Below are 27,080 nucleotides of genomic sequence, written 5' to 3' on the forward strand. Positions count from 1 at the left end.
CTCTCACCTTGCTGGTGGTGGAACCTTTGTGTGTTTACGACTGTGACGGTTACGTGGTGGTGCTGGGATAAATAATGTGTTCTTTGTTCTCATTTAGTCCTGGTTTTACTATTTATCCAGATTATTTAAAAGGATGTGAGTCTACACCAGTTGTTCTCAACCTTTTTTTTGGCTTAAGTACCTCCTTTCTCTAACTTTTGAATCCAAGTCCCTCTTTATGTCCGACAAAGACATTTTGCTCAAAATTCTGTGAAAAAACAACTATTGATCGTAATGAAGGAAGGATTGAGTGATAACACACATTTTAAAGAATCTCATTTTGTAAATAAGTGTAATGAATTAGTATTTAGATTTAGATTTGTTGTGGTTTTGTGTGTTGCTGGTAATGGTAAGTATTTTTTAGTCTAATTTTGTGTATTTTGTTGTTGTTTGGCCGTTCTTTTTATTATTCAGTACATTTTTTATTTATTTTGTGTGTTTTTGGTATCGATTTGTGAGGAATATGTAGTGTGATTATCATTTTTAACTAAAAATAATCATTATAAAACCCCATATTTTTCCTATCGTGCTCTCTCTCTCTCTCTCTCTCTCTCTCTCTCTACCCCCTGTAGTGTCATCGTGTACCGCAATTGAGAAACATTGGTCTACAGGGCATTATTAGATCAGATTGACTGTAAAAGGATGACAGGGTTTGCCTGGAGAGCAGGGTTTGGAATATGGCAAATGAAGAAGCCCATTTAATTCAATGAAAAACATGACTTCAGCCCTTGAGTTAGAAATTAGGTATTATTTTTGCTTAAGGTAAATTCCAAGCCACCATCAGTGCACCAGTTTTCTTCTTAGCAACAGCTGAGTCTCCCATTGGAGAGATTCAGCGCTCGGCTGAGCCTTCCAGACTCAGACAGTTTGGCCCGATATATTTCAGTGTCAGTAGGTCCTCCTCCTCCTCCTCCTTCTCCTTCTCCTTCTCCTTCTCCTTCTCCTTCTTCTTCTTGTTCTTGTTCTTGTTCTTGTTCTTGTTCTTCTTCTTCTTCTTATTCTTATTCTTATTCTTCTTCTTATTCTTATTCTTATTCTTCTTCTTATTCTTATTCTTATTCTTATTCTTATTCTTATTCTTATTCTTATTCTTATTCTTATTCTTATTCTTCTTATTCTTATTCTTATTCATTTGTCTCCATGTATCTCCTCTTATCCTCACATTAACCTGAATCACTCAGAGCTGCAAAGCTAAAAAAAAAAAAAAGCAAAAGAATCTGATAGAAGCTAGTTTGGGTCATTTTAAACATGAAAAAAAAAATATTTCTTAATACTTTGGGGCAGAATTAAATCATCAAATGGACAGTTGTTTCCTTTTTATGTCACTAGAAAGAAATGGGGTAGTGGGACACGAGCAGAAAATTCTTGGTCAGGTTGAGTTTGCTTTTGACAGATACAAGAACGAGAAGATGTGAACTGTGTTTGAATCTCTGTGACTTTGGGATGTTGCATACAGTACAAAACACCAATTTGTCATTGAATTAGTAAGGCTTGTTTTTGACATTATTTAAGGTGTTTTTTTTAACAAAGAGAGCCAATTTAACTCCTTAATACAAGTGGTCATGTCAGGGTGTGTCCGAAGGAGGGAGAAAAATGCAAGTGAATGTGAGAAATTGAATGAAAAAGCAGATGTTTGTCCCTGAAACGTCACTGAAAGAACTGAGAAGAGACTTGTGGTTGATTTTGTGATGAAATTATGTGCAGCTGCCTGATGATAATGATCCAGTGTAGCAGGGCTGCTCCCTGTTTCCCTCGTGTCAAAGCAACGTTGTGTTTCCGGTGAGGCTTCATGTCTGATTAAATAACACACATACACCCCTTTGTGTCTGTGTAAGCTTGTGTGAGACGCTTGTTGCATTTATTCAATTTGCCTTTTTCTTTTGATTTTTCTCTCATCTTCAATGGGGTTGAGCACATTCAGTCCATCTCCTGGACCCTAATTAAATCTGGTTGCCACGGTAACAGCATTCCTATCGATGGAGAGGGATGGCTTTCAGTGTTTTTTACCCCCTGTTGAATTCTTTAGATCTTTTTCTGCTCTTACCACTCAATTGCAAATCCAACACATATTTTATGATGATGCATCCTGTGCAAAGGATATCGTTGACGCTGCAGAAATCTATAGGTTTTATTGATGACATTGATCCAGGTGATCAGTCAGTCTGCTTAAACGCATGGAGCTCCAGACAAAGACCAGTCAGCAGAGCCGGTGGCTCATAAATGGTGTCTTGCTCCCTCTGGTGGCCACTTTGTGATTTGTTGTTCTTCCCCCTGTCCTTGTGCGTCTCATCCTCCCTGTCTTTATCCAACAGGTGTCCAGTCCCCTCCCCAGTTTTCCCAGCAGGCAGGCATGGCAGACGGTCAGCAGCTGGAGGAGCACTGGACCGAGAACGGTCAGGAGAATGGGCAGAATGGTTACTCCGTCTACAGCCACAGAGAGAACGGGTACCACGGCGGGGCATCTGCACATCCAGGCAGCACAGGTAGGACACATGGATGGGGTGCAGTGTCAAGTGTTTTCATTGGCAGCACAGATCCACCAAGCACAATAAATTCCCCGAAGCACATTATTCCACGCAATAACCACAAATAATCTGGTGAAACTGTTTTTACAATCACCTGCAAACATTTGCTAAAGAGAATCAGTAGATTTTCCATTTCCTTCGTCCCATTGTTGTCCTGTCTTCCTGGTGTGTGTCTCCTGGTCTCTTCTCTCCCTGTCTCTCCCTTTGCAGTGGATGACTCAGCCAATTTGCCTCCCTCCCCTCCCCCTTCTCCATCCGCTGAGCAAACTGGCTCCATGGCACAAGGTACACCAACACACACCTGAATCCACTGAAACGCAGTGTGAATGGTGATGAGAGTGGCTCGGACATTTTATACAGACTGAGGCAGACAACCAATCACCTTTAGCCTGCTGCATGAATCAATAACTTTATCACTTTTATTTGTATCTAGCTCACATGCATAAGTCAGACAGATTTTCATTTTTATTGTTCCAAAACTCATTCATGGATATCAGCACTGGACATCCTGCCACTGATGCCCTTCATTTCTTACTTCCCAGCATGCCTTCTGTCTCGTTTTGATTCCTGATGACTTTCAGCTTTTTTTTTTTTTTTTTAACTGTGCTCACTCAGCATGAATGGGCAACTGGCGATTTTCAGTCTAATTTTTTGCTCAGCATCACCCCTTACCCCTGGCGCAAAGCAAACACCACAAAAGTACACAAGAAGCAGCAAAAATTACACAAAATAACTGCAAAAATACGCAACAATACTCTCAAAAACATGCATTACAAATTTAAAGATAATTTAACAAAAAGGACAACAAAATGACTCCAAAAGCACAAAAGACAACCATAAATAAATATTTGAAAACTATGACAATAAAAATACACAAAATGACTCGTCTCATGTAAAACAGAAATATACAGAATGACAGAAAACTATACAAAATTACAGACAAATACAGGAAAATTATTCCAAAAACACACAAAATGGCAAAGAAATGCAGATACAGCAAAAAAAAATGGCAAAACTACACAAATACAACAAAAATACACAAAATGATTCCAAAAGATGGATACAATTATATAATTGAAAAATACTCCACAAAATGATTAATAAAACAGAAAACAAAATATATTGTGCCCCCTTCTGTGTCTCTGATATAGTATAATAACACTAATAATGTAAAACAAATTGAACTTTAGGGCCTTGTTTTGTTTTTATCGATACTTTTTTGGCAACTTTCACGTTCAGCTGTTTGTACATTCTGTGTAACGAATGCATCCATCAGAGCTGAAAGTGTGTTTTACCCTCATTTTATTGTCCTCCATGTCTCATCCACATGCCCCCCCCCACCTGCTCAAAGTAGAGGTTGTAAGTCAACATCAGCATGAGGAGACAGCTTCAGGGGAGCCAACCAGGTCACATGAGGAGTTAGCAGAAGATCTGTTAGAGCAGACAGATGGCTTTTCAGGGTCACATACCAGTACATGTGTGGCCCTTAACGGGGGAAGTCATCAAGAAGAACAGAGATCCATAGCAAAAGGTGTGTGTGTGACTGTATTCAATGTGTGCCCACTTTGCATGATCCAGTTGCGTACAAAAACACTGATTTTGATTATTGTAAAGTCCCTGAACCTTTCTGCTAAATGTCCTGCAGCTTTGTTTGCTCTGGTTCCATTCCGCTTCTGGTTCCTTTAAGCTTCTGGTTCCTTCACGCTTCTGGTTCCTTCAAGTTTCTGGTTCCATTATGCTTCTGGTTCCTTTAAGCTTCTGGTTCCTTGACACTTTTGGTTCCTTTAAGCTTCTGATTCCTTTGCGTTTCTGATTCCTTTAAGCTTCTGGTTCCTTTACGCTTCTGGTTCCTTGATGATTCTGGTTCCTTTAAGCTTCTGGTTCCTTGATTATTCTGGTTCCTTTAAGCTTCTGGTTCTTTTACGCTTCTGGTTCCTTTAAGCTTCTGGTTCCTTTACGCTTCTGGTTCCTTTAAGCTTCTGGTTCATTCATGCTTCTGGTTCCTTTACGCTTCTGGTTCCTTTAAGCTTCTGGTTCCTTTAAGCTTCTGGTTCCTTTAAGCTTCTGGTTCATTCATGCTTCTGGTTCCTTTAAGCTTCTGGTTCCTTTACGCTTCTGCTTCCGGCCCTGAAAGTGCTGTGTGCACAGTGGTTTGAGAACGCCGTAGGAAGTTGTAGCTTTTCATGCCATTCCCATTTGCTTACCCTTGGATTTTAAATGACACCTGATCAACCAGACTGTGGAGTTGATCTTTTGCACCATGCTGTATTGCCAGCTACATTGCAACTGCTATTGTATTTGTTTAAACTGCCAAGCATCATAGATGTGCTGCTGAAATCACTTGTTTGTATATACATTATTTTATTTATTTTTTTGCCAAAATAAAGAGTGATAACGCTATGCACACTCACCTGTGCGGGTGCTTCACATCGCTGCCCTCAATGTATTTAAAGTGTTGCACATCAGTTGTTTTAAGCTTCAGTGTGCTTTTTCATTACATCTTTGAAATCAAATAAAGATAGCTGTTTACCTGTTGTTACTCTAAATATAATATCATTATCTCTAACAGACCACTTTTACATTACAGTTTTTATGTTTTATTCGATTTTTGCGGGATTTACCGCCAACTTTTTTCTTGTCAAACATCATGCCTCTCATTTCCTCACTCCAACCCTGCACGATATTTTTGGTGCTGTGACGCTCCGTGTGTGCTGTTGTGGCAGGCCACAAAAAACATGGTTGGGTTTTGCTTAATGCAGAGTGACTGCATACATGTGCAGGCGGCCTTGGCTTGACTGTTTTTGGCCAGCTTTTGTGGATGCTGCAGGCAATGCTTTTAGGCAGTTTGAATCTGCACCAAGTATTTTTCCCCGTGCCCTTCAAACTCACAGCCCAGCTGGAAGGGAGCGTCACAAAGGCTCCCGAAGACCATGTTTCTTCACAATGTGAAAAAGTACCAGATGCTGAAATGGCTCGTCTAACTTCTGAGCATGGGACACCTTCACTGGATACGACTTTACATGATACGGCTGATACCACAAGTTGTCAAATGCATTTGGATTCTCATGGCAAAGAGAGTTTACTCACAGAAGACTTGAAAGAGCTCATGGCTGAGGACAAAGGAGGATCAACCTTACCCAAAGAAAACAGGGAAGTTACGGAGGCTGGTATTGGCATTACACACCAAGAAATAACAGAGACAAATGCACAGGAACAGGGAGAAAGAAATTTGTCTAGTCTAGAACCCCAAACATTTGAACTTTTGTCTGGATCCAAGAACTACTTTGAGACTTCCTCAGAAAGCCATGACAAGGAGTCTCTACAGTCTTCCAGTTATTATGAAATCAGCACAACAGCTAACGCAAGTTTACAAGAAAAAGCTGTATCACAAGGGGATAAAAAAACAGACATTTTGTGCAGTGAAAGGCTGTTACAACCAACAAGTGACTCCCTGGATGTTATTCCTCGATCTTCAGTGGGAACAACATTTGGAGAGCAGTCAAAGGTCTTTCCAGAAACCTTGTGTCCTATTGAGAAAGGCTTCAATTGTCCTTCTGTTTCATCCCTGGAGAGCAACACACCCATTGTGCATTCTCCAACAACTCGTCCATCAGTTAAACATGTCCCCAGCGGTGCAGATGGACCTTCAGCTGTGGATTTCATTATGTCTACATCAGAAAAGACGGCTTGCTCCACCGATGTGCTGGATCTGGCTGGACCATTAACTTCCCTATCCAAGGAGAAAAGAGAATGTCACCCTATAAGGAGAAAATCTGTGCCTGCTGATTTACCAACTCTGCCAAAGGAGGTCCAATTGGAGCAACAGGATTACTGTGTTTTGACTGAATGCTCTGCACCCCTGTCCTCACCGGCTGATGTCCCAAGTCCTGGGGATCCCCCGCATCTCTCTTTTTCCACGATGAAAGGTGGGATAAAGGAGGATCTTGAGGCAACAGACGTTTCTTATAAGCAAACTATCCCTGAGATATCCCAAAGACCTGTAATGGAAATGAAAGACTCAGCAGCCAAGGCTTTTTTGGTACTCGAAAGATCTGTAACAAGTAATCTGAAACCTGACCGTCTAAGGATCCCAATGAGCACTTCGAGAGATCGACTGACTGAATTACGTTTGGAGACCGGCTTGCCATTGGACATTAAAACTCAAGCTATTCCTGAAGTAGACATTGAAAAAGATCCCTCAAGAGAGACTTCTCCCATTCCGCCCGATAATTCTTTTACCTTCGCCCTGATTGAAACTGGAAGCATCTCTTTCCCAATCTCTCCCACCACTCCAAATTCCTCCGATGTTATAAACACAGAAGCTCATGTCGCACAAAGTGATACCCATTCACAATCTGACAAAGGACTTTCTAAACCTAACAAGTTTAAATCAGAAGACACACAAGATGGTCTTGCTTGTCTACCTATGAGAGATCACAAAGATGAAGGTGATATCTTAGATAGTGCCCAGGTCAGAGTTATTGAGAAGCCCTCGAATAAACAAATCCAGCTGCAGGAGTTTTCTCAGTCCAAAATGACTTTTCCAATCATCTGTATACCACAAGTACAAGCCACCAAAGAAGAGGATAATGAGTCTATTGAACAGTCACTGTTACTGGAGAGTCCACTTCAAGAAGGTGCAAAGGAAGAACAAAAGATGGGGCATGCATGGCTGATGGTGGACAATCAGGTCCAGGACGATGATCCAAAATCGGGGGCTGATGAATGGAGCCACAGTGGCCAATACAGTGATGACGAGGAGCCTGCAACGGACAGCTCACGCCTGTCTCCATATTCAGACCACAGCCTACAACGAGAAGACAAAGGTGGAGATGAATGGCAAAACGATCAAGTGGAAAGAAGGAAAGATCCAACACGTGCTGAGGATTTGGTGGAAAATGAAGAGGCTGTTTATAAGAAAGAGGAAGAAATGATAAAACATGATGAATTGAAAGAGACAATGTTTAAAGATGATAACAATGGTCAGTGCATGGAAAATACATCCAAGGATGAATCAACTAACAACGTTACATCTCTGGATGAAAACAGTGACTGGAAAGACTCACAAGGTATTTGTTTTAGTTGTACATTCAGGAACACACAATACAAGTTTTCAGCTAAAAAAGAGAGTAGACATTCTTCTGTCATCTGTTTTCACTGCAGACAATGACAAAAGTATCATGACTGAGCAAATCGAAGCCCTTCCTCTGACCCAGAGCTTTGCAAAGGCACCTGTAATTCACAATCGGAACAAAAAGTCTTCTACCAGAGGAAGGGGACGTCCAGAGTGGGGAGTCTCCCGCAGAGAGCCTATGTGTGATTCATCAAGAGGAGAAATGAAGAAGAAAAAGGTTCAAATAGATTTTAAAGCTCAAAGTTTAAAATCTTGCCTTTTAATATTTAAGTGGTGAACAACTGTTTGTGAACAACTGTTACCGGTGTTAGAATTGGTATAATACTGTGTTCTTCTCTGCTAGTAGGCGTTAGGAAGGCTGACTACATAAGGTGTCAGTCCTCCAAACTCGTTCTCCATCTCGAAAGAAAGGCGTGGCCAAACATCCTAGGCCGGCTCTGCTTCACGGCCCCGCTAGACGCAAAGTCACAGGTGAACACTTCTCACCAGCAGTCAGTGCTGTTGATGGAGAGATAGCACTTTTATTGTAAAAACCAAACATCTTCGTAAGGCGCAGCGGATCAAATCAAAAATGATAATCTGATTATAACAAGTACAGTATACTCTTTGCTCTCTCTCTATTGATGGCTCACTGAGCGGTCAAGCAGATGCAATGTAACTGGCAAACATCGTGACGAAGTGTTTCCGCTAGCTCCGCTTTACTTCCATGTTTGTCCTCCTGCTTCTATGATGACGCTGTTTTCCACATGGCAGGTGGAGATTTTTTCTTTTTGATCATTTTCTTTTCTGAACTCTCATTCCACCTGTCGGTGTTTGCTGGAGTTGGCTGCATACTGAAGGTTGTGTGTCAAATATATCAATGTGGTGATGTGGCACCCATGAATGGCTGTTCCTGCACACCATCTGCTGTGTAACCATAGCTGTGTTTGTCTTTCAGGTTTTGAACATCACCAGCCCCTCAGCGTGGCCCACCAGTCCAGGGAGAGGACCGCTGTAAGTACCACCAACTGTTGATGTGCACCGACATCAAGTGCAAACATGCGCGGATGCACATCAATTATAATTGTAACTGTGTAACTGATGATTACAGTTATAGTGTTATTAGTGAGGAGGCAGGGAGCATCCTCACTATTGTTATCCGTATACTTCATTTTAGTTATTAATCTGTTTCCTTCTTACTTCAACTACTCCCACATTTTTCAATTTCAACAAGTTTGGTAATAAAAACTTGCAGATGATTTTTGGCATGTATGCTATGTATTTGCTTTTTTCTAACTTTTTAAACTATTGAACTTCATCATTTTAAATATTGTCATTCACATCAGACATTTTCAATAAACCTTCAACTCTGCTTACTTTCAGTTTATACTGTCAACCTTTTTCAACCTTTTTCGAACTTATTTCAGCTTTTTTATTTCTATTTACTTTATTTAGATTGTTTCAGATCTTTCAACCTATTTCAACAATTTTCATGATATCTTCTGCATTACTTCACAGAGGGTTCATTGGTTAGGCTAATACTAGGTTAGTGCTCATGCTGGTCAAATGCTAATCCAGTGCTAGGTTAATGCTAATGCTGTACTGCTGTTAGGCTGAATCTAATGCAAAGCTATTGCTAGGTTCATGTTTAATGCTAGGCTAATTCTAGCTAATGTTAAGCTAATGTTAATGCTAGGTAATGTTAGACCAATGTCAATGCTAGTTAATGCTAAGGCTAGGCTAAATCTCGCTAATGCTAATGCTAGTTATTGGTAATGTTAATGCTAATGCTAGGCTAATACAGTGTTTGATGACGCGGGTCAGCACATGCATCCTCCTTTGTATTTTTCTCTAGAATATTTGCATTTCCTGAAGAAAATGCAAATATTCTAGTTGTATCTGTAAAAATGGTTGCTGTTGTAATCGTAATTGAATTGTAATTGACTTCAGAAAATCTATTTTGTAATTGTAATTGGCATTAAAGTTCTATAATCATGTTACAGTTATATGGCTTACATGTTATTTTGAATAGGTGTGAGTTAATGCAACAAACTCATTTATCTTCAAGATTCTCTTGAGAAAATAAAAAACTGACACAAAAAAAGCTCAGAAGCCCACACCAAAAATATTAATACCAATATTTTCATTGATTAGGCAGGCAAACCAGGTAACTAAGAGATGGGAAATAAATTAGATAGATAATAGAGTAATTAAATAGTTTTTACTGTATTTTACACCAGAGGAAGGATAAGTATCTTATTATTTCAGATTATATTTTTGATTAATTGTAATTTAACTTAAGTAATTGAGAACATAATTGTAGTTGACTTTCAGTGGATAGAAAAATAATAGTAATTGGGAAAAATGCTGGTCACTGTAATTGTAATTGAACATGAAAAATTGAAAGCATAATTGTATTAAAAGTAACTGACCCCAACCCTTTTGCCCCAGCTTTTGTGTCTTTATTTTAGTTTTTTTTGCATGTTTGCACTTTAGTTTTTTTCATTGTTCTTTTTGTCTTGCATGCCTACCTCTGTCCTTGTGTCAGTCTCGACAAAGACGAATTGTGAGTATTAGGAGTCAAACTACACTGGGCAGTTGGTCATTCCCTGAACATGTGCACTCACTGACAACACAAGATTAATCCTGTCCCTCCACTTCAAACATCATCTTTCACTCTGTGACTTCACTTTTGGTTCCAGTTCAACACTTTTTTTTTCTTCCCATCTGTTTGTCACCTCTGCATGTTTTCCATCTGTCCTGAACACATGCATCCACGTGGCCCAGAGTCCCAAACGGGCCGTTCTGATAAAGCTGGCAGTGCAGCGTCAGGGCTCTGTTCATCAGAACCCCCGACCTGGCTCTGCATGTAGCCTTGAGCAGAGCCCCCTTGTGAAGGCGGAGCTTGGCGAGGTCCGTCCCTCCTCGGCATCCTCTCGCCACTCCCCTCTGCTCCGCAAAAGGGCAGAGAAGGTAAAGTGACGGGAGAGCGAGGGGTTGAAGGGAAGCTGAGGAAGGACTCGTACATGACTCAGCACATGCGTAATGATGGGCGTGTGTTTTTGTTCAGGAGAGAGCGTACCGTAGCCCTGAGAAGAGGTCTTCCCTCCCCAGGCCAGCTAAATCTCTGACGCGTCACATCCCTGCTGCTGAACAAGATGACAACAGCACCCCCTCAAGGCCAACCTGTAAGTACACACATGCAAGTACACACTCGTGGAAACAGGTAATAGTGCTTAATAACACTTTGGCTCCTTCTGCTCTCCATGCCACGCCCCCTTACCGCTGTGTTTTCCTTTAACCCTCCTTTTATCCTTCTCTTGTCCCACTTCACCGAAAAAGCAATTCGAACTGAGTCCAGAGGGAACAGCAGGTCTGGAAGAGCCCCTAGTATTACAGGTAGACCACCCCAACGCTCCCATTCGACCAGGGGTGTCAAACTCATTTTACAAACAATCAAACCATTGAATAAATAAAGAAAACTCTGAAATCATGTCTTTGTTTTAGTGCAAAGAAGCATTGCTACATTATTAAGGTGTTTACATCTATTGAACGCTCTTTTTACAACATGTAATATGAAAATGTTGATAAAATAAGTATATTTAAAATTAGTTTTACACACCTGCATTGCAACTGACAGAGCACTGCCTGATTAAGTTAACCAGACACAAAATAATAACAACAGCATTATATAGGTAGATTTTATGACTTTTTATTATTTAATCAGTAAAAAAATGTAAAAACATTTTTCCATAACAGAAAGATTTATTTGAATGCAAATAAATGTTGCAGACGCCAATTGTTTTGCATTTAAACACATTGTTTTGGTTGAAAATGTTGATTTTTTTCCAATTAATTTAAGTTTATTTTGTTTAGTTGTTTTTTTTTGTTGTTTTTTTTTGGGGGGGGGGCACATTATGGTAGGACAAAACAAAACCATAAATGTAATTTTTTGCGTGTCAAATATATTTTTGCAATTCAAACACTTTTTTTATTGTAAAGCTTTTTTTTTAATAAAGTTGAGCTTTTTTAAAAAATAATAATATTAAAGATAATAATAATTGTAATTGTAAAGACACAAATCTAAATCCATCCAGAATCACAATCACAACAAAAACATTGTGTTTTACTCCAATATGAAATATATGGGTTGTAAAGAACGTTGTTGAACCCACTACCCTTGCAGTGCGCCCCTGGTGGTCAAATAAAGACATTGCTGGTAATTGTATTAAGGTGGGCTGGATGTTTGACACCCCTGTATTAGACCCTAAACCTCCTCCTCATCACCGAGCAACATCTGATGTACCTTTTGAGAAAACTATCATTTTATATTTCTCATCATCAGCCTCATTTTCTACCTGAGAAATGCTGAATCTGACTTCCAAAATTGTAATTTAGCACCAGCTTTATTCAAATATTGGCTGTTAATGGCCATAAAAGGGAAATAAAGGATGATTGTTAGGGATGGGTAACCTAGCAACAATCAAGCAACAAGCTGTACAATGTTCAACATCAGTCTCTGCTCTTCAAATAACCCTTGTTTGAGCTACGTGGGGGGTTTTAGACAGAGGTGAAAGTACTGGAGGTACTTTTACAGGTACTTTTTTGAGTATATTTCTAAATCAGTAATTGAACTTGTACTTAAGTGCGTTTTAAAAGAAGTAAAGTAATTTGTTACATTCCTACACCAACCAACCATTACTGAGTAAATTGTTATTTTTTTGTTTTAAAATGATCATAGGACATTGTGAAACTACTAAAAATGAAATGACCAGACAACAAACAAATGCATTACATCGTAGCCGACCAATCAGATTAAGCGTAAGGCACCGCGACCAAACAGCATTGAATGTACGTTATTCAGTACTCAAGTAAAAGTATAGATACTTGAATAGAAAATTACTTTGGTAAAAGTATTGAAGTTTCTCCTTTACTTGAGTAAAAGTAAAAAAAAGTACATGCTACTAAATGTACTTAAGTTAAAAAGTAAATTCCATATCTTTTATTTTTTTAAAACTAGTAGAAAACTGGTACATGGAAATAAAATAAATATATTACCTTGAAACACCTGGAGAATTTAGCACTCATTACATTTGTAAATGAAATGTGTGAAGAAAAAAAAATACAGAATAAAACCCAGAGCAGCTTTTTAGTTTCACATTTTTAGAAACTTGTATGAAAAACAAAACTGGTATATAGAAATATATTAAATCTGTTGCTCTTTATGAACAATTTAGCACTCATTATTATTAGATTAGAATTTTAAGGGGAAAAAATGCAAATATTTATTTTAACCCAGAGCAGCTTTGAGTTTAACATTTTTAAAAAGTTAAAAATGTTAACCATAAAACTCAGGGACCTGCCTCACAGAAAAAAGCCTCAAACTACCAACATTTTGTATCTTTTTACGTCGTGACGTCATCTTTGAAGTTCTTAAAAGTAACAAGCTCATTTTTTAAAATGTAAGGAGTAGAAAGGACAGATATTTGTTTAAAAAAATAAGAAGTAAAAGTAAAAAGTCACCAAAAAAAAAAAATACACAAGTATATGTACTTCGTTACGTGTCACCACTGGTTATAGAGCTCATAAATGTATCTATATGTAGATCATGAGAAATGTTTCATTTTGAATTTAATTCATTGGTGTTATTTTATTTAAAATAATACTAATCATCATCATCATCATCATCATCATTATTTTATACTGGTGCTTTTGTGGAAAATAAATGAATTACAATTGTGGTAGATTTGGTCTTTTACTTTTAAGTTTGTACATGAGATGTTTACTGTATGCAAGGGAACCGTACCAAGATTTATTACCAAAAATAAACGTGTAACTTTTCTTTACGCCTCTGGTTTTATATTCAACCTTCATTTAATGTGTTTTTTGTTTTTTAATCACATTCTTTCCACTCCATGTTGTCACATTCACTTCCTGCTTCTTTCACAATAAAGTGCTGATCAGGTGTGGATGTCCCCCCCCCCCACCCTCTGCCTTAAAGGTACAGACTCCACTCGATCCCGATCGGCTCGCAGCGGCACCTCCACCCCGGGCTCCACTGCCGTCACACCGGGGACCCCCCCAAGTTACACCTGCCGCACCCCGGGCTCGCGCACCCCCGGCAGCCACACCCCCAAGTCCTTCAGCGTCCTCCAGGAGAAAAAGATAGCCGTCATTCGGACCCCGCCCAAGTCGCCGTCCTCTGTTCAGCGGCAGCTGAAGGTGGTCAACCAGCCCCTCCCCGACCTGAAGAATGTAAAGTCAAAGATCAACTCCACCACCAACCTTAAGCACCAGCCCAAAGGGGGACAGGTAAAAGAACAATGACGCTAAATAACAAGAATACTAAACAAACCCTTTTCAACAGATTTATTTATTTATTTTTTTTACTTCCAAATGTATTTATTTACAGAGTAAAATAACAAAACAGGCTTCCAAACCCCCAGCCCACCCCACACATTCATAGTGTTGTGACAGGAAAGCAAAATAGAAATAGGAAAGTAGCACAAAGCAAACACAAATGAATACCATAACAGAATGAAAAATAAAATAAAATCAATAATACGGATCAGCAATCAATCAATACAACAGAATTAGCAAAATATTTATAACACAACAAATGGCACACCTTTAAGAAAGTACACCTAATAATAACCACTGTATATCTCTAACTCAATTAATGCTCAGTTATTCTGTTGTTATTTGTTGCTACAATTGTTTCTCGCATATACTGGTGATAAAATATATTCCTAAAGTTTGATATAGTTTTAGCTTTAAAAATACACATTTTACCCAGCAGAATAATCATATTTAAAAAGTGTGTACATTTACCCTAAAAAAAACACAACAAAATATTCAATTCAATTTAATTCAACTTTATTTACAGTATGTAGCGCTAATTACAACAAAAGTCATCTCAAAGCGCGATATATAATGTTCTGTGGTGTGATTTGGAAACCATGAATGTACACATTGACCCAAAACTGAGCCACACATGGACAAAATCATTTCTCCATATTTCTACATGGAAAAGAATTAGACATATGTATTGTAAACAATAAAGGAGATTTCTATTTTTATTAGAACCTTTCAAACCTACAATTGTAAACCAAATGCCGCCACATGAGCACGGTAAAGAATCTTCTGTTTCATGCCTTGATAGAAAAAACAAAAACAACGCCAGAGGTTTGTTTTGTTAATTCAAATATATTTATTATTAATATCTCAAAATATATCTTTGTGCTCGACAAATAGGCTACAAAAATACAACAGATATGCATCAACATGTTTCTAAACAATACTATATGTTAGTGTATCTACACTGATGTATTTAAATATGAACACTGTAAGTGTAGGAGAGTTTTTGTTGTTTTTTCTTCTTCTCTGAGCAGCAGAAAGGTCACATGCTTCCTTTCACTGTCGGCCCTCAAACTCCTGTGTGTGTATGTTCGTGTGCGTGTGTTTTCTTTGCCTGTCCAAAGCCATCTCTGTCACACTCGGCTGCCTCTAGCAGCTCCTAGTCTCCTTCCAAACTATTCCTCTTCCTCCGTTCTCTCCCTAAATGTCTCCCACTTTCCATTCTGCTCTCATTAAAAGTGCAAAGTCGTGTCCTCTGAGGAACGTACTCTTTCCTCCTCCTTGGTTTGGATGTTATTGGTTTAAAACAGCATCTAATTATTCATGGGTTATTGTTTTTTTTTTTTATCTGCTTCACGTCTAATGAATCGAATAATCGAACGTATTTTTTTTTTTCCGAGAAACTAGGAACAGAAATCAGTTGATGCTCTTTCCTTTCATATTTGAGACCAAAGCCTTCATGTGCTTGCCTTTGTTGCCATGCAGCTAATAGCACGCACAGCACACGCTTTAATCACATCCGTCTTCATTAACCCTGGTGGTGATGAAGAGGAGGAGGAGTGACTGCTCTGCTCTTCCTCTTTCATGACAAACTAAATGTCATTGATTATTTTAATGTTGAGAGAGGTTCAAAAGCCAAAAAGCTTCATGTTGTTGCTTCTCTAGATCACTGTTTCTCAAATGGGGGTACATGTACCCCTAGAGGTACACACTGGCACTACAGGGGGTACTTGAGAGAGAGAGAGAGAGAGAATTGACAAATGCAATTTAAAGCATTAAAGATATGGGGTTTATTTTTAGTTAAAATTGATAATCACAAAATAAGAGAAATATATACTGAATGATAATAAAATTAACAGACATAACACAACAAAATACACAAAATGGCACCAAAAACACACACACTGAGATAGAAGGATTTAAATGATACAAACAAGACACAAAAACAACAACAATAACACACAAAATAAGAGAAAATATACTGATTAATAAAACATAACAGACGGACGACAACAAAATACACAAAATGATGATAGAAATGCGAACATGAACTATAATAAAAACTATAGAAATAAATCTATCCATGAAGCACTAAATACTGTTTCATTCCATTTATTTACAAAATGAGATTCTTTAAAATATGTGTTTTATTCCATCATTATGCTCTATAGTTGTTTTTTTTTACAGAATTCTGAGCAAAATGTTGTAGCTGGACATAAGATGGAACTTTCTTCCTTAGGGGTACACAATGGCACTACAGGGGGTACTTGAGGAAGAGAGAGAGAGAGAATTAACGAATTAAATTGTTAAAAATATGGGAATTATTTTGTGTCAAACTCATTTTAGTTCAGGGGCCAAATACGGAGCAGCTTGATATCCAGAGGGCCACAGATTTTATGCGGGAAAACAAGCAATTTCCACATTATTGTGCCCTAGTTTAAACTCCTATGAATGCATAAAATACAAATAATGTAAGAAACTGACAATATCCAAGCAATATTTGACAGATACTGTATCAGTCCCAACAGGATCTACACTTTAAATTATCTAAATATTGTGACCAATTTCTGTTTAATCAAGGGAAATACATCGTTTGTTTGAAAAAACATTAAATTGTTACAAAATCCTAACATTTTCCTAAGTTTACCATTAAAAATGACTGCAATCATGCGATATAAGCACTGGGAAAACTGTGAGCACTTGCTAATATTGTTGAGTTTCATTTACACAATGATTCATGTTTTCTGTCATTTTGTCTTTCTCCTGTGGGACGAATTGGATTCTCTAAACGGCTGGATTTGGCGCCTGGGCCATGAATTTGACACTGTAGGAAATGTTCTTAATTAGAACATGAACTAAAAATACAAAAGTCAGTGTTGGTCCCACATCAGGCATGAGATGACCGGAAATTATCAAAACAATAGAAATAAATCTATTCAGGATGCACTAAATAGTGTTTCATTCACTTATTTACATAATGAGATGCTTTAAAATGTGTGTTATTGTTCATTACATCAATATTTAGGTGTTGTTTTATAGTATTCTGAGCCAAATGTAGTAGTCATAGTCAGACAAAAGTGGGGGGGGGGTACTTGTACTTGACCCAAACAAAGTTTAAGAACCCCTGCTCGAGGGGAGGTCACTGCTTTCTTCAGGGCTTCTACGATACAGGAAAGGTGACGCGTTTTTCCTTATTATTATTATTTAATCTTATTTTAGGTTCAGATTTTAAGCGAGAAGCTGGACTTCAGTCATGTTCAGTCAAAGTGCGGCTCCAAGGATAATCTGAAGCACACGCCCAGAGGAGGCCATGTATGTACGCTTTTCTTCTCTTCATTTTCTCTCTCTGTCCTTCATCACTTCTTTATGTCTACGTTCAGCTTCTCTTCTTCTACTTCTACATGAGCATTTGTCTACTCATCTTGTGGTTGCTGCCTTTGTTTAATACTGATATGTCACTTTCCTTGTTTTAATAATCAATTATCAGACGGTAAAATATGGATTTTTGGAGATTCATCACTAAATAGATAAAAGCCTCCATCACTCAAAGGCTTAAATTAAGATAAGGGTTACAGTAAGTGGGATGTAGATGCAGAATGAGATTAGATGATTTAGCTGGATGAGTCGGGGGTGGAGATGGATTTCAGCCTTTGTCGTTTGCAGGTTGCACTGATTAAAAAAACAAACCCTTCTGTCATTCCCAGGTCATGATTCCAAGTGTGAAGCTGGACTTCAGCCACGTTCAGGCCAAATGTGGCTCTCTGGACAAGATCCAGCACGCAGCAGGAGGAGGCAACGTAAGAATGATCAGAAAACCTTAATCAGAACAGATGTAGGTGGATTTCTTTCTTTCTTCTTTTCCTCTCCGCTGCCCATAGGTTCAAATCCAGAGCAAGAAGATCGATCTGAGCCACATCACCGCCAAATGTGGCTCCATGTCCAACATTCACCACAGACCAGGTACGGTACCTCAGTGCGAGACCACCAACACGATTCATATTACGACACAATTGAAGAATGAAAACAAGAGAAAAATCGTTTTTATCTGCGATTTTATTCAACCCATTTTAAAAAACACGGAAATTGGTTAAAGTGGCAAATTATAGGGGGCAAAAACGAACAGAAAATTTGGTAAAAAGGGTTCATAGTGTCAATGTTGGAACAATTAGTTTAAACTGTCAAATAATAGGCATGAGAAATTGTGAATGTGTTTAAATTGGCCAAAATAAGTATGAAATATGGTGAAAAAAGTCAAAGTGACAATAATGGGTCACAATATGTGACATTAGGTGGAAAGTGCTGAAAATGTCTGGAAAGTGGAAAAATGTGCAGAAAAGGCATTAAAATGTGATGGAGAAGTGTCAGAAATGGGAGTAATGTCACAAAACTACATTAAAATTAGCAAAAATATGGCAAAAAAAAAGTGATGAAAATAGATTGAAATATGGCAAATTTGTGTGTAACGGTACAAATAAGAAGAAAAAAAATGGGCTCAAAATGTTAAAAAAAAATTCTTGGTTTCTTGAAGGCATCTGGAGACCCCCTCCCAGTGTTTTTTTGGTGGGTGTCACATCAGCCAATCAGCTGTATACGCTATTGTAATCCAACATTTAGCACATCTGGGTAAGAGCAGAGTTGGGAGGTTAATAATATTTGATGCATCTGGAGTTGATTTCTCTTTATTTTTTCGCTTAACAACAAATATTGCTCATGAGGCCAAATCATGTGCAACATTAAAGGCCTCAACATCCTGCAGTGCAACACTAAAGTCCAGAATCACCACAGACTGATGCAAAGGGCTTCAGTGTGAAGGATTCTTCGCCCTGAGTGTTGCCTCAGAGGAGTGAAATCTTCTCCTTTCTGTCTTTTCTCCAGGTGGGGGTCAGGTACGCATCGAGAACGTGAAGCTGGAATTTAAAGATAAAGCTCAGTCCAAAATCGGCTCCCTGGACAACGCCAGCCACGTGGCCGGAGGCGGGAACGTCATGGTGAACAAAAGACGATATTTGTCTGGTTGGGGTTAATTATAATTGTAATTGCGATCACTTATATTTTAATGCAAAACTGTGGAACCGTGTTACAGTTCTATAAATACTGTATGTAGTTAATATTTATTAAAATATGTTTCAGATCTAGCTTTTGATAGAAATACAAAAAAGTCTATATTTTCATTTATTAGGAAGCCTAACAAGATAATAATAGATAGGAAAGAAATGAGATGATAGATATTTGTTTTTAGTGTATTTTACAGCTGATTTAGGACCCGTTAGTATTCTAGATGCTAACAGAAAGCTAACACAACAGGAAAGTTAACTTTTATTAGGTTATTTATTTCAGGCTCAGCAATTGTGATTGACTTTCTGGGGTTAGAAAATAATTGTAATTTAATTGTAATTGGAAAAAAGGCTGGTCACTGTAATCGTAATTATATTGTAATTGAACATGGGTAATTAAAATGTAATTGAACATTGGTCATTTAATTGTAATTGACCCCAACCTTGGTCTGGTTTGTTAAGAAACCACTTAAATGAAATGTCTCTTTCCAGATCGAGAGCCACAAGCTGATGTTCAGGGAGATGGCCAAAGCTCGGGTGGACCACGGTGCCGAGATCGTGATCACCCACTCCCCCGGGCCGGAGACCGGCGGCACCTCCCCTCGTCTGTCGTCAACGAGCAGCGTCAACGCCATGGACTCGCCGCAGCTGTCCACGCTAGCCCAGGACGTGACCGCCGCCCTGGCCAAGCAGGGCTTATGAGCTGGACGCTTTGATGCGCTCGATGATCCAGCCTGCCCCTCCCACGTTTCCCCCTAGGATAGGATGACGTCCACCTCATCCACAGGCCTGCAGCCGTGCATTGGATTGTTTTAGTTTTTTGTAGTAAGTGAAATTATCGGTGATCCTGTAATCTGGCTGTTTCCACTCTGATATGGAGCTTTCTGATTTGATGTGAGTTTGGCAGATGGTGTGAGCGGCTGTGATTGTCTAAAGAAGGCCTTGGTGGTTTCACGATTGTAAAGTCTTTTTTTTTAATGTGGTGTATGAAAAGCTTCAGCTCATTCCACCCATGAAGAGACACACTTTAAACTCTAAATGTTTCCGTCTGAATTGATACGGTACTGAACGCAAGATGGTCGAGGCTTCTTTTACAGTAGCATGTGTGTGTGGCATTTAAGGCCAAACGGGAGTTATTCCTGTTTCTGTGTTGGATGTTGATCTTATCCTCAACTGTTTTTGTTTTTTTTATATATATATTTGTCACTGTTGTGTGTACACTTCCCATGGCTGCTCTGAATCTTCAGCTTGTTAAAGTAAAATGTAGAAACCTTCTACAACACAAAAAAAAAAAAAACATTTTCCTCTAGACTTCTAATCCTATTTGTTTGTTTGCAAACCGGTGGGTTACGTTGGTGTTTGGTTCCACTTTAACACTGTGCTTTTACTAAGCTACTGCAATGCTAATGTGCTAGCATGGCAAAAACAAAAATGAAAAAAACAAAACAAAAAACAATATGTCAGGCTTGTTTAGAAATATCTGCATTTTTCAGCTTGAGGTTTATAGACAGATCCTGAAGAGAATAACTGAAAGATCACAACACAAAAGCCAAAAATAATAAATAATAATCTACGAAGAAGAATGACGTAACGGAGTTTTTTTTTTTTTTTTTTTTTTTGACATAACGGAGGTTAAGAAAAGTCCACGAAGAAGAGTGACGTAGGGAGGTTAAGAAAAATCCACGAAGAAGAGTTAAAGTCTGAAGTGAGAATCTAATACTAGCAGTTTAACCTTTGACATGTAAGTACTTTATATATACTAACAAACAATTTGCAGCAAGTAATTATTCACTTTTAACTTCCGGTTTAACTCGGGGGGGGGCGGGTTTAAAACCTCCGTTAACTTCACTCTTCTTCGTGGATTTTATTAAACCTCCGTTAACTTCACTCTTCTTCGCGGTGTCACTTCTGTTGTGGCTTTTGTGTTGTGAGCCCCCATAGCCCCCTCATGCGGCACGTTTGTACTTTATTTGATTGTGAACAACTATGACTTTAGTGAAGATTAAACTAAAGTAAAGTTTAACATTCCATCGAACGGAGCAGCTCCCCCTTTGTGTTGTGAGATTGTGTTCAGGGCAGTAAACAAGCAGGAGAAGAAGGAGAGGGACCCTCAACTCGCAGCTGTTAGAGTTCAGTTTAAATAAGAAAAGAGAAAAATAGAAACTTTTAGCCTATTATCCACTCATTGTGAATTTTTCCTCCCTTTTTGCCTAAATGTCGGCTCCCCGTCCCATGTTTTGTCTGTGTTTCCTCTCTTCCTGCCTGTGTAGGTGTATTTAAAGAACCTTGTAAATGTGTGCACCCCCTTTTCTGATGTTTGAGATGCTCCAACAGGATAACGACTGACATCATGAATAAAAGAAGATATAACTGTTGCGTTTTTGGGTTTTTGTGTCAATTCTCCAAAGAAAGAGCTCGAGGGATTTGTCTCACACACACACACAATAACTGTTCTGGTCTGTGTGTGTGTGTTTTTTTTTTTTTTTAAATGTTATTTATTTCCATTACCATTTTAATGTTTATAATCATATGAAACATTAAATATTTTTTGTAGGACTCACAGGGGGAAAAACCTAGTGATTTCTGTCTGTCCAATTCATATTTTGAGTCTCATCATAAAGAAAGAAATATATTTCAACAGATTTTTATGGACATGTCCAACTTTAAATAAAAAGGTATACAGATTTTTTTTATTTTATTTTTAATTATTTTATTCTATTTACTAATGTGGCCATGTATAAATGTAACTCGTTTAAATTGATCTCAAAATGCATATTTGTTTTTTTTTTTTATAAACTACATCATACAAAACTAAAAGAAAGAATAATTGTTTGTGTTATTTAATTTTTACATATGGACGTTTGCACCTGAACTGGGAGAAAAATGAATATCTACATTACTATCATGCACCTTGCAGTTACTACATGTGGCCGCTAGAGGGCAGCAAAACGGGGCAATCATCAGCTATTCGATAAATATTAATTATTATATTTAAAATAACAGTGCATTTACGTTTGCCTGATTGTTATGAATACATTATGTACTCAAAGTCCAAGCTTCTTGGTGAAAAACATAATCGTTTAGTGTATTTGACCAGGTGCCGCCAATCAAGTCATTACAACAGGAAGTAACTTCAACAAGCACAAAACGTGGTAAGTTGGTTTTTAAAATATCATTATTATCTATGTTTGTTTAGCTTTACTGGAAATTCCACGGGTTGTAAAGGCAAATTTACCCTAAACTATCAAAATAAACATAAATGTTATGAATAGCTCGGTGGAGGTTGATGGCACTCATTATTATTATTATCATTATATTATTATTATTGTTGTTGTTGTTGTCTCGAGTTTTAAACGAAGGGACATTTGAGTGCCATACATTCCAATTCTACGTTAATTTGTTAACTTTTTTTGGAAAGTTTTCAATTAAAAGTCAGTAACTACGTAGGTTTAATATATATATATATATATATATATATATATATATATATATATGCCACTTCAGATGCAGTTATCGCTAGGTGACAGCGTTCAGTTTAGAGAGGCAGAGGAATGTTTTCATATTATTTCATTATAAAACACTAATAGTATTAATACTAATACGGGATATTTACGGGATAATACTAATACGGGAGGATGGCCCGGAAAGAGGAGTAAAATACGAGTGTTTCCCGGTAAAAACGTGAGACTTGACAGATCGGAAAAACAGGCTTTGAGGTCATTGATTTCTGTTGCTAGAGGTGATCAAAGGACAATCATATCCTCTACCTGTTGATATTCAAAAGCATCGAGCTCCGTGTCCGTTGCCAGCTGTTTGCGCGTGAACGTGGGCCGTCGTGTGCACATCTGGCACAGCCGCACAGTGCATGCGCGCCGCCGCTGTCCGGGGAGGGAGGTGCTGAAACAACCCCCCCATCCTCCTCCTCCTCCTCCTCCACCTCCACCCCTCCTCTCCCCCTCTTTAAGTCTCTCCGTCACCGTCGATCGACACTTGCAGCCATTTTACGCAGGACGTTCGACCCAATCATGTGGTGAGGAGCGGCTCCAGCCACCTGGGCACCGGTCCCCCTCCTCCCCCCCCCCGGTCCTCCTGGTCCCCCCGGTCCACCATGGTGAAGAGGAAGAGCCTGGACGAGAACGAGCCGGAGTGCGGGAAAGGAATCCCGTTCCCCATCCAGACCTTCCTGTGGAGGCAGACCAGGTCAGTGCAGACTCAGAACAGGTGTTTGGTCCACATCTGGGGGGGGGGTCTGTACACTATACATACATAGTGTTGTTGCTGCTGCTGCTGCAGTGAGTCATTGTGTCACACACCTGTGAGCCAACACACTCACACACACACACATGATGCATCTGTTTCTGTGTTTGTGTTCCAGTGCCTTTCTGCGGCCAAAGCTGGGTAAACAGTATGAAGCCTCATGTGTGGTAAGTCATTTAATCATAATGTGTTTCAGAATAAAAGCACCACCACACACACACACACACACACACACACACCTCCCTCTTTAATCTGTTTTAGAAAGCTCTCCATTTTACATTCTGCAAATGCATTTCCTCTGATTACTAATGCAGGAGATTACGTTTAAAACTCATATCCATAATGCAGACGTGTAATAAAGAGTACTGATCACATCCCACTCCAGTAGAAGTACTGTTACTTGATTGAAATTGTACTCAGAGGTGAAAGTACTCGTGTAACGTTACTGTAATTGACTTGCTTTGATGGGTACTTGTACTTATTTCTAAATCAGTCATTTTAAAAGAAGTAAAGTATTTCCTTACATTTCTACACCCAACCGTTACTGAGTAAATTGCTATTTTTTTTTTTTGTGGTCAACAGAAAATTGTGAAACTACAAAAAATGAAGTGACCAGACACCAATGAAATGATTAAACGTAATGCATCGTGACAAAAGCACGTAATACCAGTTATTTTCTCAGTTTTAAAGTTAATAAATGTATCTATACTCACGTAGATACTGAGAAACTTTATTTATTATGAATTTAATTCATTAATGTTTTTTTTAAATTTAAATAATAATAATAATTGTACATTTTGACAAACCTTTTATTTTATACAGATGCATTTGGAACTTAAATAAATTAAGTTCCAATTGTGCAAGATTTCATCTCTTCCTTTTTAAGTTTCTACATGAGATGTATGCAAGGGAACCGTACCAAGATTTATTACCAAAAGTAAACATGGGGAGTGAAAGTAACTAGTAACATTTACTTTGAGTACTATTTAATTCAGCTACTTTTTACTTGTACTCGAGTACAATTTCAAATAAGTAACAGTATTTCAACTTGAGAAGGAAATATTGGTATACTCTCTACACCTCTGATTGTTCTGAAAATCTACAATTATTTTTAAAATAAAATAACACCAATGAATTCAATTCCCAGGTTCTAAGTCAGGTGTCAAACTCCTGGCCTGGGGGCCAAATCCAGCCCTTAGTAGAATCCAATTCGGCCCGCAGCAGAACGTAAAAATGAGTGAGAAAACATGAATCTTTGTATAAATGAAACTCAACAATATTTTCAGGTGCTCACAGTTTTTTCTGGTGCTTATATCACATGACTGCAGTCGTTTTTAATGTTAAACTTCAAATTCTTACAAAATCCTACAATTTTCATCAAAATATTGCACAATATTTCCTTTAATTTAATAGAAATTGGTCACAAAATCTAGGAAATTTAAAGTGAAGACCCTGATATCTGTCACTGATTGCTTAGATATGGTCAGTTTTTTACATATTTAGTATTTTATGTATATGTAGAAATAAATCTATGGTCCACTTGACTTATTTACAAGTGAGTATCCAGTTCAAACAGCTGCTGCTGCTGTTCCCGCAAGGACCCCCCCCCCCCCCCACCCCCGCCCCCAACCCCCATCAGAGTCAAAGATGTGTCTGTCCTCCCTCCTTTTCCTCCCCAGTCGTTCGAGCGGGTGCTGGTGGAGAACAAGCTCCACGGCTTGTCTCCGGCCCTGTCGGATGCCATCCAGAGCATCTCCCGCTGGGAGCTGGTCCAGGCGGCGCTGCCTCATGTTCTGCACTGCACGTCCATCCTGCTGTCTAACAGGAACAAGCTGGGTGAGGACACACTGGACACACAGGACACACTGGACACACAGGAAACACAGGACACACTGGACACACAAGAAACAGGACACACTGGAAACACTGGACACACAGGAAACACAGGAAACACAGGACACACAGGACACACAGGAAACAGGACACACAGGAAACACTGGACACACAGGAAACACAGGAAACACAGGACACACAGGAAACAGGACACACAGGAAACACTGGACACACAGGAAACACAGGAAACACAGGACACACAGGACACACAGGACACACAGGAAACACAGGACACACAGGAAACACAGGAAACACAGGAAACACAGGACACACAGGACACACAGGAAACACAGGACACACAGGACACACAGGACACACAGGAAACACAGGACACACAGGAAACACAGGAAACACAGGAAACACAGGACACACAGGACACACAGGACACACAGGACACACAGGAAACACAGGACACACAGGAAACACAGGACACACAGGAAACACAGGACACACAGGAAACACAGGACACACAGGAGACAGGACACACAGGAAACACTGGACACACAGGAAACACAGGAAACACAGGAAACACAGGACACGCAGGACACACAGGAAACACAGGACACACAGGACACACAGGAAACACAGGACACACAGGAAACACAGGAAACACAGGACACACAGGACACACAGGACACACAGGAAACAGGACACACTGGATATACAGGACACACTGGATATACAGGAAACATAATACAACCCTGCTTTACATATCATTACACATATTAATGTAGAAATTACACTTTTTTAATTCCCACCTAAAATGTGAACCCTGGTCAGTATTTAGCTCCTGAACTAAATTGGGTGTAACACCTACTCTGATGTATATTATTTTGAGTCACCCCCCCCTCCTCCTCTGTAACCATTGATTGTCATGCTCCTCAGTAATCACTCATTGACCTCTGACCTCCCCCAGGCCACCAGGACAAACTGGGCGTGGCCGAGACCAAGCTGTTGCACACGCTGCACTGGATGCTGCTGGAGGCGGCCCAGGAGTGCAACCATGAGCCCAGCCTGGGTCACGGGTGGTCGGCGGGCAGCAGCAGCAGCAGCGCCTTCCTCCAGCCCGTGGGGAACCAGGGCTCCTCCCCGGGAGCGCCCGGCTCCGGCTCAGCCCTGGGCGGGTCGGGGGGCCAGCAGCGCAGCGGCTCCCTGGTGGAGGATGAGCACGCTCGCACCAAGCTGTTCCACAAGAGCATGGCCACAGTGGAGCTGTTCGTCTTCCTCTTTGCCCCACTGATCCATCGGATAAAGGTGAACATATACTTCACTGAAATGTGAAGTGTTGGGAAAAAATCAGTCAACAACATTACTTTTTAGTTTTTCGTATTGAAAAAAACTGTGTTTTTATGACAGAAAGGGCATAAAAACATAAAATAATACAGAAATATAATGAAAACTTTATTTTAGGTCTGGAGTTGTTGAAAAGATCTGATCTTACCTACCTCAGCCCAAAGAGTGCAATTTATTTTAAAGGTTCCCCCGAGGGTTAAATAGACTTATTTAGGACTTGGATTATGATGATGTCATTGTTACTTCCAGGAGTCTGACCTGACGTTCCGATTGGCCAGTGGTCTGGTGATATGGCAGCCTATGTGGGAGCACCGTCAGCCGGACATCCCTGTGTTTACCTCCCTCATCAAACCTGTCAGGAACATTGTGACGGGTGAAAAAAAAAAAAAAAAAAAGAGTTCTGTATCTTTTTTTAACCCTGTATTTCCTCATAATTAATAAATGTTGGTGTTTCCTGTGTGTACAGCAAAGAGGAACTCCCCAGTCCACAACCAGTGCAGCCCCTGTGGATCATCCAACCCTGGTCCATTGGTGAGTGAGCTAACGTTT

At 39.3% G+C, this 27,080-nt stretch overlaps 2 protein-coding genes across 23 annotated transcripts in view; both read left to right on the forward strand.

Moving 5' to 3' along the window:
• The window catches only part of LOC114475650 (microtubule-associated protein tau-like), a 32,839-nt gene extending 11,376 nt beyond the window's left edge, over window positions 1-21,463 (forward strand). The window contains exons 3-16 of one of the 8 annotated variants that reach the window (XM_028466674.1): window positions 2,352-2,522; window positions 2,775-2,849; window positions 3,919-4,095; window positions 8,636-8,691; window positions 10,226-10,243; window positions 10,465-10,650; window positions 10,748-10,865; window positions 11,020-11,076; window positions 13,679-13,989; window positions 17,254-17,346; window positions 17,739-17,831; window positions 17,913-17,994; window positions 18,910-19,022; window positions 19,581-21,463. In XM_028466674.1, the coding sequence (XP_028322475.1) occupies window positions 2,390-2,522; window positions 2,775-2,849; window positions 3,919-4,095; window positions 8,636-8,691; window positions 10,226-10,243; window positions 10,465-10,650; window positions 10,748-10,865; window positions 11,020-11,076; window positions 13,679-13,989; window positions 17,254-17,346; window positions 17,739-17,831; window positions 17,913-17,994; window positions 18,910-19,022; window positions 19,581-19,790 (1,722 nt within the window). In that variant the 5' untranslated portion in view covers window positions 2,352-2,389 and the 3' untranslated portion in view covers window positions 19,791-21,463. Of the gene's footprint in view, window positions 1-2,351; window positions 2,850-3,918; window positions 4,096-5,151; window positions 7,634-7,727; window positions 7,915-8,039; window positions 8,170-8,635; window positions 8,692-10,225; window positions 10,244-10,464; window positions 10,651-10,747; window positions 10,866-11,019; window positions 11,077-13,678; window positions 13,990-17,253; window positions 17,347-17,738; window positions 17,832-17,912; window positions 17,995-18,909; window positions 19,023-19,580 lie in introns of those variants that run through there. The other 7 variants (XM_028466683.1, XR_003675493.1, XR_003675492.1 and 4 more) reach the window with 7 other exon arrangements.
• A 675-nt stretch (window positions 21,464-22,138) lies between these two features.
• Window positions 22,139-27,080, forward strand: part of unc80 (unc-80 homolog (C. elegans)) — a 62,142-nt gene continuing 57,200 nt past the window's right edge. For 14 of the 15 annotated variants that reach the window (XM_028462686.1, XM_028462741.1, XM_028462706.1 and 11 more), the window contains exons 1-6: window positions 23,040-23,288; window positions 23,464-23,512; window positions 25,025-25,181; window positions 26,155-26,492; window positions 26,781-26,904; window positions 26,998-27,062. In XM_028462686.1, coding sequence (XP_028318487.1) covers window positions 23,197-23,288; window positions 23,464-23,512; window positions 25,025-25,181; window positions 26,155-26,492; window positions 26,781-26,904; window positions 26,998-27,062 — 825 coding nt within the window. In that variant the 5' untranslated portion in view covers window positions 23,040-23,196. Of the gene's footprint in view, window positions 22,241-23,039; window positions 23,289-23,463; window positions 23,513-25,024; window positions 25,182-26,154; window positions 26,493-26,780; window positions 26,905-26,997; window positions 27,063-27,080 lie in introns of those variants that run through there. The other variant, XM_028462675.1, reaches the window with a different exon arrangement.

This window comes from Gouania willdenowi, chromosome 2 (assembly GCF_900634775.1).
Source record: "Gouania willdenowi chromosome 2, fGouWil2.1, whole genome shotgun sequence".
Taxonomy (NCBI): domain Eukaryota; kingdom Metazoa; phylum Chordata; class Actinopteri; order Blenniiformes; family Gobiesocidae; genus Gouania; species Gouania willdenowi.